Below are 12,492 nucleotides of genomic sequence, written 5' to 3' on the forward strand. Positions count from 1 at the left end.
GTCATTTTTCATTTCAAGTGGAATATTTTCTTCATAATTTATCACCACATCTGAGACAAATGTTAACATTCCCGATGAATGTGTCTAGTTTTCTGCGTCACTGTGCCTCTCCTGTGGGCCACAACGGCTAGGTGGTGTTTCATGAACGAACGTTTTTGGGGTTTTTTTTTTTGTACGCATCAAAAATCTTTGGCCAAAAAATGTAAAACTTCTTCTAATGAAAATGCTAGAGGAAGGTGGATAATGAAAAGAACACTGATGGACTCAGATTCTGTGGAAATTCGTTCACTCGCAGCGCTAACTGCTAAAAGCTTTCATATTCAATCATTTATAAAGACGACAGCTTGCGTTAGCTTAACGTATCTCAGGTTTTTCCGGCGCTCTCCCTGAGACTTCGCTCTGCCTTTTTTCTCCGCTTTTAGACTGCGGCTAGCCTGAGCTTGGCTTTCAGGCGTCCATTTGCAGCAGTAGCAGCGACAGAGGAGGAGGAGAACGAGGAGGAGGAGGAGGAGGAAGGACGTCATCGTTCGTTCCCTGTGGACTTCTCACGTCAGCTTCTATTAGATGGGTATGAACCCCAGCTGTGCCTTCTCTCGGGTTAGCTAAGCAGTTGCCTAGCAATACCTTTAGAAACCCTTGTGTTTGTGTGTGTGTGTGTGTGAAAGAGAATGCGTGCGGACTTTAAATGATCATCACTAGCTTTGTACAAGCGGATTGAATAACTAAAAATAAACAAAAAAAAATTCTGTGCTGTCAGTCATGCCATCGCCACGCCCCAAACTCCACCCCATTTTTACAGCACTCACTGTTCACATGTTTATAGCTACTGAACTAGCGTGAACGAGCTTAAGGGAGGCGGAGCTTCGTGCACACGGGTGTGGATGGGAGGCGGGGTCCAGATTCCACTCAATTTACCTGGAGGTATGTAGGAAACGCTTCTTCCAGCTTGGTCTTCTTCTTTCTGTAGCGCTTCCGCACTTTGACCTCAGGATTCTCAGGGAAATCGGAGATGGAAGGTTTCTCGTCTATCGGAACGTCGGGCATCAGATCGGCCCAGCCTGAGATTACACAACCACAACAGAGTCGTCATCAAACACATACACACACTTCACGCGTCATTCAGGTTAGCTGCAGATTAGTCAGAACCGACACAAAATGAACCGTTCACTTCATAAAAATGACTCTGAATCAATTTTTGGATTCAAATGAATCAATTAGCAAGCACCAATGCAACATTTTCACTTCTAAATAAAACACCCCAATATAACCCTACAATCATTAAGTAATAAATTCATTCATGATACGCGACCAAAGAAAGCACAAGATGTTTACAAATAAGGATGTAGTTTAGTTCGGAAACAAATGATTCAAATGAGTCAATGATTCAAATGAATCATTTTCACTTTAAAAAAAACAAACAAAACAAAAACACTATAACCTTACGATCATTAACTAATAAATTCCTCAATGATACATGACCAAAAAAATGTGCAACATGTTTACAAATAAAGAGGTACTTTTAATTTAGTTTAGAAACAAATGATTCAAATGAATCATGTGAATCAAATGAATCAAAAGTTCTCTTTTTTCCCTATCATATAGTTCTACTGCTCTCAGTGAAAGACATGGTTTCATCGAGCATAGAGTGAAATACTTTCATTTATTTTATACTGCATTACATGTGAAGCGTATCATTTTTTTGTCTATTCACATCTTTATTTAACGTTACAGACTGGACTGAGATGAAACGAACGTTCTGACCATCGTCTTTGCCCTGCTGCGTCTCAGACACGGAGCCGCTCGAGTCCTTCCTGCTCAGAGCCGGTTTGGTTTTGCTTTGTCCTGTTCGGTTCCTCTGCCTCACCATGAAGCCTCCGATTCCTGCAGAAACAATGCAGAGAAGCACTTCGTGAAGCACAGAATAACTTCGGAGACTTTCAAGTGAGACACGATGCATCTACAATAACGTACAGAGGACGGTTTTAATGTGTCTCGATAATTGGATGTCCATTTATTTAAAAAGAGGAAGTGTGTCTGGAATACGTAGTTAAATCAGGAATACTGTGTTCTGGTTTCACGTTCTCACCAGGTCGATACGGCTTCCTCTTCCTCTTTTTACAGCTCTCGCCTCCTTTAGACTCATCCTCTCCCGCTGTCTCCCTCTCTGGGCTCGAATCGGACTTCCCTTCCCCATCCATGAGCTCCGTTTCTGCGACACACAGATAACCATGAACACAGTGTTTGATAAACTAAACACCTTTCCCTAAGATGTTTTGAAATGAAAATCGTGGGGTTGTCACCTCTGCTGTCGTCGACGTCCATGTCTCGAGAGAGCTCGCTGTGAGGGTCCGGCGGCGTCTGCAGCACGGCGACGCTGTTCTGGTTAATGATCTTCAGCGTGAGCTTGGGTTTCGTCCTCCTGCGCCTGGAGGCGGAGTTAGCCAGGCTCTGGAGTTGGGACAGACCCGATTCAGTGAGACACACGCCGTCCTGCGTGTACGTCCTCATCAAACCTGTGAGGGGAAAAAACAAACAAACCAAAAAACAGGAACGGACCTTTAGTTGAGCCTTGTGGGACCCCGTGCTAATTTTCAATACATTACGGTATCGTATGAAGACGCAGAAGAAGTACAAAGAAGTTACCCAGATCCCTCGGCTTTGGCATGAACTGTGGAGTCACAGGAAGCTCTGGGGTGAAATCTGCATGTGGTTTAGCCACTGATGTTGTGTGGATGTGGAAGAGTGGAAAAACAAACAAACAAATAAATAAATAAAAATTAGAGGTGCCTGACAATCTTAAAGCTTCCTTCCACCCTGTATAAAGTCCTTGTGAACTATAGCCGTTACTATAGAAACCCATCAGAGTCCTTGTGTGTGTGTGTGTGTGTGTGTGTGTATAAAAGAAGAAGCTTAAGGAGCGCGTGAGGTGAAGAAGTGGGAATCTCGAGCACCTGGAGAAAGAGAGCCTTGGCCTTGGCACAGAGTGCAGTCGAAGCTGCTGTCGGAAATCTTCTCCACCTCCTCCTCGGAGTGGAAGCCTTGACACGACGCGTGCATCCATCTGCAGACGGCAGGAAAAAGAAGGATTCGTCTCGGAAACAAGACACACAAACGACGAGGAGGAGGAGGAATCCCTCAAATGGTTGTGTTTGTTTTGGAGAAGCGTGTAGTGATGAGTCGTATACTGTAGCTGTGGATATTTCATCACACACACACACACACACACACACCAACACACACACCTGTCACACTGGCGACACTGCAGGATGATCTCTTCCTCGCTGTAGTCCAGCAGACAGACGGGACAGGAAGTCAGGCTGGCGCACGGCGCGCACTGAGTGTAATTATTCTGCCACTCGCACCTCAGGCCGGGCGACGTGGCGCCGCATTGCATGCAGGATACACACCTGTGGAAAGAATACACCAAAACACCGTCACAACACACACACACAAGCTCTGCCTTCATTTAGCTACTACACTTAATTTACTACCATTTGCACTTCCAGCTGCCGCTCGGGACGTTCTGCAGAGGCGGGTCCAGGCAGTAGGTGTGGTAGCTGATGTCACACTCGTCACACAGCAGGAGACGCCCGGGGTCACTCGCCTGGCCACACGCCTCACACACCGTACACTCTAAACACCGCCACCCTTTACTCAGCACCACTTTAGTGATCTACATCACACACACACACACACACGAAAGCTCATTACCAAAGTGAATTCACTTTACAAATATTTTCCAGGCCTGACAGAAGGATTAAGGTCACGACTGTAGCAAAAGCAATACACTGTGTAACCATGGCAACACTAACGGGACAAACACTAAACCAGTCTGAGGCGGAGTCAAAGTGCTGTGTTCTACTTACTGTCAAGGCTGAAGAGTGTGTGTGTGTGTGTGTTACCTTGATGTTAACGCAGTACGGGTGGTAACACTGTCCACACTGGGCGCAGGCGAGCAGGCGACCCTCGACCCCTTGACCGAAGCTCCCACACACCACACACATGTCCTGATGAAAGAGCAAGAGATCAAAGACAATCAGCGTCAGGGTTTTAATCATCACCATCACCAGCGACCAATCAGAATCCAGAATACCTGCTTCAGCGTGAACATGTCGGTGCTGGAGAAAATCACCACCGTGTTGTGCATGGAGTTCTCCTCTTCCTCTCGGAACAGGTATATCTGCGGCTCCGCGGCGTTCAACTGTGGCAAGACGGGGCGGGGTTATCATAAAACACGCGACTTTTAAAAAAAAAATCTATATATAAACACAGTGGTGTACGTACTCCCGGTGCTGGCATTTGACCCACTCCATTTTTCATCCTGGATCGGCCACGCCCACCTCTACCTGTAAGCCACGCCCCTCTGGGTCTCCTCCTGCCAGGGAAGCCTGACCCCCGACCCTGCAATGCAAACATACAGAGAGAATAGACTTAAGGGACAGAGTTATGCTTTAAAAAAAAATAAAAAAGCTAACGAAGCTAACGGGTAATGGAGGTGTAAATCCTTCATCAAGAGGAAGAGGAGAACAAAACAAACAGAAGGAAGGAAGCCACTTGGTGCTAAGGTTCTGTGGAGCAGCAGCAATGTTTAATTAGCGAGTGTGTTATCGCTGAAGCACAGTGTGTGAAGAGGTTACAGGTGAGGATGGATCACATGACCACCTGAACACAGCCACACCCGCCATGATGACGTGGAGAGATGAGGTGTGAGGAAATCGTTATGAAACCAGATCCAATGACAACGCCGTCATCTTCACGTCTTTCACCGCAGAACCACACAGTCGGGGCTGTAGATCTGTCTGAAGCATGTCTGTCTATACCTGTCTGTCTGCATGTCTGTCTATACCTGTATGTCTCTGTGTTATCTCTGGCCACCTGTCTGTCTGTCTGTTAGTCTCTGTCTGTCACCTATCTGCCTGTGTGTGTATATATCTGTCTGTCTGTTAGTATTTGCCTACCTGTCTGTCTGTCTGTTAGTCTCTGTCCACCTGTCTGTTAGTGTCTGTCATCTATCTGCCTGTGTTGATATCTGTCTGTCTCTCTCTGTTAGTCTCTCTTTCTGTCTATCATCTGTCCACCTGTCTGTGTGTCTGCCTGCCACCTGTCTGTGTGCATATCTCATCTGTCTGCATGTCCATCTGTCTCTCATCTATCTGCTTGTGTGTGTCTGTCTCCTTCTATGTTAGTCTCTATCTGTCTGTCTGTCACCTATCTGCCTGTGTGTCTGTATCTGCCTGTCTCTCTCTTTTAGTCTCTATCTGTCTGTCTGTCATCTATCTGCCTGTGTGTCTATATCTGTCTCTCTCTCTGGTAGTCTCTATCTGTCTGTCTGCCTGTATGTGTCTATATATGTCTCTCTCTCTCTCTCTGGTAGTCTCTATCTGTCTGTCTGTCTATCTGCCTGTATGTGTCTAACAGAGAGAGAGAGAGAGAGAGAGATAGTCTCTATCTGTCTATCTGCCTGTATGTGTCTAACAAAGAGAGAGAGAGAGAGAGAGAGATAGTCTCTATCTGTCTATCTGCCTGTATGTGTCTATATATGCCTGTCTCTCTTTCATTCTCTCTATCTGTCTGTCTGTCTATCTGCCTGTATGTCTCTCTCTCTCTGTTAATCTCTGTCTGTTCCCCTGTCATTCTGTGTGTTAGTTTTTATCTATCAGTCTATCTATCTGCCTGTCTGTCATCTGTCCACCTGTCTGTGCATCCATCTGTGTACATATCTCTGTCTGTCTCTATCTGCCGGTGTGTGTCTATATCTGTCTGTCTTACTGTTAGTCTCTATCTGTCTGTCTGTCACACTGTTAGTCTCTATCTGTCTGTCTGTCTGTCTCTCTGTTACTCTCTTTCTGTCTGTCTGTCTGTCTCACTGTTAGTCTCTATCTGTGTCTGTCTGTCTCACTGTAGTCTCTATCTGTCTTTCTGCCTCTCTGTTAGTCTCTGTCAGTCTGTCTGTCATCTGTCCACCTGTGTGTGTGTCTATATCTGTCTGTCCCTCTCTGTTAATCTGAGTCTTTCTGTCTGTCTCTATCCATTAGTCATCTATCTGCCTGTGTGTGTATATCTGTCTGTCTCTCTCTCTCTGTTAGTCGCTGTCTGTCTGTGAGTTAGTCTCTATCTGCCTGTATGTGTCTATATCTGTCTATCTCTCTTTATCATCTGTTCAGTGTGTTAGGTTCTATCTATCTGTCTGTGTGTCATCTGTCCACCTGTCTGTCTGTATTGGTCTATTTCTGTGTCTTTTTCTCTCTCTGTGTGTCAGTCTGTCTGTCTGCTCATCATCTGTCTGTCATCTGTCCACCTGTCTGTCTGTCTGTATTGTTCTATTTGTGTGTGTCTTTCTCTGTCTGTGCGTCAGTCTGTCTGCTCATCATCTGTTTGTCTGTCCACCTGTCTGTCTGTCTTGGTCTATTTGTGTGTGTCTTTCTCTGTCTGAGTGCCTGCTCATCATCTGTCTGTCTGTCAGCTGTCTGTCATCTCTCCAACTGTCTGTCTGTATCGGTCTATTTGTGTGTGTCTTTCTCTGTCTGAGTGCCTACTCATCATCTGTCTGTCTGTCAGCTGTCTGTCATCTCTCCAACTGTCTGTCTGTATTGGTCTATTTGTGTCTTTCTCTGTCTGTGTGTCACCTGTCTGTCATCTGTCTGTCTGTCCACCTGCCTGTCTTGGTCTATTTGTGTCTTTCTCTATCTTTGTGTCAGTCTGTCTGTCTGTCTGCTCATCTGTCTGTCTTCCATCATTTATCTATTCCTCCTTTTTCTTGTTCTATTTTGCTACATTACGAGGATTGCTGTAGTCGACATGGCTGTATTTTGTTTATTTATTTATTTGTTTGTTTATCTATCTGTGTGTATGTTTAATGCTCAGTGTTAAGCCAGTGTGTGTGTGTGTGTGTGTGTGTGTAGAGCACCACGCCCTGGAGTCTCAGGAGAAACATGTGAATGAGAATCTGTCTCAGGTAGAATGGGAGGTGTAGTTACCACACGGATGCTCCAGACGCCCGTACTGTGGACCTGCCTGCTTTTTGGGCCGTCCCAAACCGGGGACGGAGAGGCGGAGCTCAGTCTAGGAGACGCACTCCATCCTCCCTGAGAGTGAGGTGGGCGAGAGACACCGAGAGAGAGAGAGAGAGAGAGAGAGAGAGAGAGGAGGATGTGGGCGAGAATCATGCAACAACTTAAAAGAAAGCAATCAAAGAACAGCATAAACACTCACACTCACACACACACACACAGTCATGGTTATAACAAAGAGCTGGAGTTATGGAGACGAGCGCAGGCACACAGATGACGTCAACTGCAAGTGATGACCGATTGTTAAAACAACAAAAAACCCCTGAGATGTCAGAGGACGAGACGCCACAGCTGGAAGGAGGTTTCCACTGCCCTCAGTGTGTGGTCAGTGATCTGATGATGTCAGCAAGAAGGCTCCAGAAGATGCAGCAGCATGCAGAGAACACAAGCTAAAGTCTGACTACACACACACACACACACATACACACACACACGCACACACACACTCTCTCTCTCACACACACACACTCATTCACTCACGCACACACTCTTGTTTTGTTATCTTTTGTTTTTACTGTAAGTATTAGGAATTTTTAGTACAGAGATTTTAGTATTTTAAAAAAATAAACAAATAAATAAAAATAAATAAATAAAATTATTTTTTAAATACAACTTCATTTTTTTCCAACAAGTTTTAACTTTAAAAATAAATAAATAAAGAAATACGTGATAAATGACTACAATAAAAAAAAAATAGATGCAAATAAAAAAGATATAAATAAACAAATAAATAAATGTTAACAAAACAACACAAAATAAATTAAAATCTGAAAATACACAACAGAACAAAGATAAAGAATAAATAAAATTAAAAAAAAAATTATAAAATACAAGCCCTAAAATAATCTTCTCTTAATTTATTTCTAAACAGCTGCTGCATCTCTTTTTTTTCTTTACTCAGGAGACGTGACATTAATCGAACACTAATGATCTCAGGAGAAGGAAACAAAAATAGAAAAATAAAAAAGACAACTAAAAAAAACAACAAACAGAAGGTTAATAAAGACGTTGCGGAGACGCTGTGGAAGCAAGAGCGAGTGAAAATGAAGCAGGTCGCCATGACGACCGAGAAACCACAAGTGAAGAACGAGTGTAGGAACCGGACCTGCTCCAGCCTTTATACAACCCTCACTACCCTCAACACCGCTTTGGAAAATACATCAACACCAAGGAACCATCTTCACCTCCAGGTTCCTCACACACCCTCTGATGACCAGCGAGGTTCCAGAAACATCAGCCCGTTCCTCAGAGGTGATCAGGATAATACAAAAAAGAGAGAGAGGTGTGGACCTACCTGCTTGACCCTGGGTCTTCCAGGGGAGAACTTCCTCTTGGAGATGGCAGGCTTGCCCATGCCGATTTTGGGCGTGAGCGGTATGAAAGTGGCTGAAGGCACGTTGCTGCTAGCTTCCCCAGGAGCAGACAGGCTTTGTTGGCTGATTACAGAGCAGTGAAAACTCTCGGGCTGCCTAACCGCTGGTGGCTTTAGTGACGTTCTCTCTTCCACCAGTGAGCTCAGCTTTGCCAAGCTTCTCTCACCATCCATCCCAAAGTCCATCTCCTTGGGAAGATCTTCAGAAGGTCTTCTACGTTCCTCTGCTCTAAACTCTTCTGAAGATCTTCCATAGGTCTCCGTCACCGTGAGGCCTTTCTCATGTTCCTTCACTTTACGGCTTTCGCGTTCCTCCACTGAAGAAACCTCCATTTTGACACCATCAGAAGATCCTTCACCTTCCTCCATGCAGAGACTTTCATCAGACTTGTTACGTTCCTCAGAGGTTCTCTCGCGCTGCTCTACGAGGAGGCCCTCATCCGATTTTGTGTGTTCCTCCACCGGGATGTCTTCCAAAGCGTTTTCCTTCACTGTTTGGTTCACTTGAGAAGATCTTTGATGTTCCTGCACAGCAGGATCCTCAGTGATTCTTCTTTCTCGCTCCTCCAACGTAAGCGCTTCTGGAGAGTCCTCCTCTGTGAGGCCTTCAGGAACCTTCCCCTGCTCCTCCCCCGTGAGGCTCTCTGATGTTTTCTCCTCTAGGAGGCCCATCTCCTTCTCTAGCTTTGGCACAGAACTTGCTTTCTTCTCCCCGGACGGTTCTGTAATTTCAGAAATTTCCATAGGTTCCTCATCAGAAGGTTCAGGGACTGATATGAGGTCTTTGGTGGCTGGTGTGATGGTTTTCTTCTCCTCCAGACTGGAACCAAGCTCCTCCCCTTGGAGAGATGATGTTTCTGGAGGTCCAGACGGTGAGGAGCTCTCTGGGTGATGAGGCAACTCTGCCTTAATGGACTGAGTGAAAGACTGGATTGAGGGCTGCTCAGGGGATGGATCTGGCTCCTGCTGAGGAGCTTCTGGACTACCAGCTGGCTTTGTGTCCTGAGGAGGCTCTGTGGCTAGACATGACCAAAAAAAATAAATAAATAAAAAAATACTGTGAGCTACACTTTCCTGGACTACAGACACAAAACTTTCAGACAGTCTGGCCTCTCCTGTGCCAGAAACTGAACAAGATTGGAGAGGCGGATGAAAATAGCGTTACATAACGTGACTGTGGGAGAGGAACATGAGCACGGGGGGACGTACCTGGAACCTTTTCACCCGGGGGTCCTTTCGGTGACGCTTCAATGGCTGCTCGCTGGGATTTTTCACGGCTCGTTTCTGCACACACTTCTGGAAAAGGAGAAACGTTCATCGTTAGTGGAAGTGCAGTTACATAACCCCAAGCAGGCGGAGTGGAAATAATTACAGCGCTGGAAAACGGGCGCAAATGGATTCCTGAAAAGAGCCAGAAAGAGAAAGTGTTGGATTCTGTAAGACTCCACACAAAGAGTGTGTAAATAAATACCAGTTTACTCAAAACCACGTGTCCTACACGCTAAAATCGACACGGTGCATCTTCTCAGGTGCTACACTTCTCCAGGTGTGAAATACCTGTTCAGCTTTAACCCTTTACTCACTGCAGTACACATCTGGACGACTGAGACCTTATTCTAAACTTTTATATTTATTTTAAACACTAAACTATCTACTTATTCCTTAAGACGTTCTAACCAGTTTTCCCAGTCCTGAAGAGATGTTCTACCCAGTTCTCCCACTCCTGATGATGTTCTAACCAGTTCTCCCACTCCTGGGAACAAATCCCATCCACTCCTAAAGGAATCCTGACCAATCTCCATCATGAAGTTCCTGCATGCTCCGTCAGCAACGCTTACCTCAAACACGGTAATAACCTTCATGATGGCTTTCAGCTCGAATAAAACTCTCTAATACAGAGATACTTTGAGAGACTGTTGTTGTTCCTCATCAAATAAGGCCCACATTCCCTCCAGGTCCACAAAACCAGTCGCCCCAGAAAGAGTAACAGGATTTCATAACCAAATATTAGCCCAGTGCGGCTGATCATTAGCTTAGTGCAGCGTCTAGTAATTACGCGCCGAGTTTCATTGTCCTGTAGAGGTATTGCATAAGCAAAGCAGAAGTGCTAGACTGCTGAAGGTTCTGGGTAAAGCGCAGGCCTTGGAGGATGAGTGTCCCTCTCGTGAGGATGTTGGTTGCGTAACAGATCGTCTATTGGGCAGAACAATAAGCAGGTTGATCAAGGTCAAGCTCTGAAAGCTGCTCCATTCAACCAGATCTTAATGCAGAGACTGAGTGAATTTCTGACTCGTTAATGTAACATTGGTTAAGCAGGTGAGAAAAACACACCAGACAGTCATTAAATCTTCAATGAGCCACGCCCATGACCCATGACCTTGGCCCATGGTGTTTTCAATGGCTCATTACTTCAGTGACTGAGAGCTGATTAATCTGATGCTATCAAATGCGCTCTAGGACCGCCCACATACCCTGGACCATCAAGAACTTTAGAAGAACCTTCTAAGACACACTAGCGAGCACCACAGGCTTTAAACTCCAAATCAGCCAGTCAAGATTCTGATCTTACCGGACTCTTTGTGCTCCGTCACGTCCTCCACCTCACACCGTGTCTCGCTGACGGTTTGGCCCGGTTCTGTGCTGTCTATCTGAGCAGGTTCACAGTCCATATCTGATTGTACTGGTTGCGTATCCGTGTCAACGTCCATGTGCGTTTCCGTCTCCTCCGTCTCCACGCGTGTGGACGCTGCCTCAAAGCCGGAGTGTTTACACATCGAACACACGTAATCCTCTCCGGTCTGGAGCGCTGCATGACCCTCCACCTGACGCTCACAATCCACGTGGAAACACCTGGAGGAATGGAAATAAAATATAATGATATGAATTCGATTTTATAAAATAGATCCGGACTCTTCGACAGGTTACCACGAGGCTTCTCAAGGATTTACTATAAATAGCTCCGTTTCTGTCCCAGCTCTGGCTGTGTGTCTTACAAGCTGCTAATGAGCCGTCCGCTCCGAGAGGTGATTCTGCCCTGTACCTTTTGCAGTGACGGCAGGAGAGCAAGTCTTTATGAAGCTCGGTGTCCAGGCTTCCAGCACACAGAGAGCAGAGCTGAGTCGAGTCATGCTGCCTGGAGCAGCTCTCACATAGCAGACTGCTGCACCGAGTGCCACACTGCACACACACCCTGCAGTTCTGGAACACACACACACACACAGGTTAGATTAAAATTTCTATCGCTGTAGTCAAAACTGTGTGTCTATCACTTTTTATGACTATAAATGACTCCATATGATTCTATAGAAATTAATTGAACTGTAAATGACTCCATATCGTTCCATACAAATCAAATGAACTCTAAATGACTCCATATGATTCCACACAAAACAGTTTAACTCTAAATGACTCCATATGATTCCATACAAATAAATGATGCTCTAAATGACTCCATATGATTCCATACAAATCAAGTGAACTCTAAATGACTCCATCCAAATGATTCCAAACAAATCTGTAAGGTGCTAAATGGCTCCATATGATTCCACACAAATCAACTGAACTCTAAATGACTCCTTATGATTCTGTACAAATCAACAGAACGCTAAATGACTCCATCCAGTGACTTCAAACATAACTGCAAGGCTCTAAACGACTCTATATGATTCCATACAAAACAGTTTAAATGACTCCATATGATTCCATACATAACAATTTAACTTTAAATGACTCCATATGATTCCATACAAATCAAGTGAACTCTAAATGACTCCATACAAATCAACCGAACTGTAAATGACTCCTTAAGATTCTGTACAAATCAATAGGACTCTAAATGACTCCATCCAAATGATTCCAAACAAATCTTTAAGGCTCTAAACGGCTCCATATGATTCCATACAAATCAATAGAACCAAACAGAACAAATCAATAGAATCAAAAGAACACTAAATAACTCCATGTGAGCGTGTGTGCAGCTCCAGTGGGTTTCTGCGTGCTGATTTGGTTTACCTTACACCTCCATCCATTGGTGGGGATGGAGTCCATCAC

At 45.0% G+C, this 12,492-nt stretch overlaps 1 protein-coding gene across 7 annotated transcripts in view; it reads right to left on the bottom strand.

The window, feature by feature from the left end:
* The window catches only part of kmt2cb (lysine (K)-specific methyltransferase 2Cb), a 68,958-nt gene that overhangs the window by 25,128 nt on the left and 31,338 nt on the right, over positions 1 to 12,492 (bottom strand). For 6 of the 7 annotated variants that reach the window (XM_058393795.1, XM_058393799.1, XM_058393797.1 and 3 more), the window contains exons 10-26: positions 12,454 to 12,492; positions 11,483 to 11,640; positions 11,012 to 11,292; positions 9,652 to 9,738; positions 8,365 to 9,461; positions 6,978 to 7,085; positions 4,285 to 4,401; positions 4,094 to 4,201; positions 3,903 to 4,007; positions 3,492 to 3,673; positions 3,243 to 3,407; positions 2,952 to 3,061; positions 2,644 to 2,718; positions 2,301 to 2,513; positions 2,087 to 2,209; positions 1,762 to 1,881; positions 916 to 1,058 (exon numbers count right to left, since the gene is read on the bottom strand). The exon at positions 12,454 to 12,492 is cut by the window's right edge and continues 76 nt beyond it. In XM_058393795.1, the coding sequence (XP_058249778.1) occupies positions 916 to 1,058; positions 1,762 to 1,881; positions 2,087 to 2,209; positions 2,301 to 2,513; positions 2,644 to 2,718; positions 2,952 to 3,061; positions 3,243 to 3,407; positions 3,492 to 3,673; positions 3,903 to 4,007; positions 4,094 to 4,201; positions 4,285 to 4,401; positions 6,978 to 7,085; positions 8,365 to 9,461; positions 9,652 to 9,738; positions 11,012 to 11,292; positions 11,483 to 11,640; positions 12,454 to 12,492 (3,231 nt within the window). The remainder of the gene's footprint in view (positions 1 to 915; positions 1,059 to 1,761; positions 1,882 to 2,086; positions 2,210 to 2,300; positions 2,514 to 2,643; positions 2,719 to 2,951; positions 3,062 to 3,242; positions 3,408 to 3,491; positions 3,674 to 3,902; positions 4,008 to 4,093; positions 4,202 to 4,284; positions 4,402 to 6,977; positions 7,086 to 8,364; positions 9,462 to 9,651; positions 9,739 to 11,011; positions 11,293 to 11,482; positions 11,641 to 12,453) is intronic. The other variant, XM_058393798.1, reaches the window with a different exon arrangement.

Source organism: Hemibagrus wyckioides, linkage group LG07 (assembly GCF_019097595.1).
Source record: "Hemibagrus wyckioides isolate EC202008001 linkage group LG07, SWU_Hwy_1.0, whole genome shotgun sequence".
In the NCBI taxonomy this organism is placed as follows: domain Eukaryota; kingdom Metazoa; phylum Chordata; class Actinopteri; order Siluriformes; family Bagridae; genus Hemibagrus; species Hemibagrus wyckioides.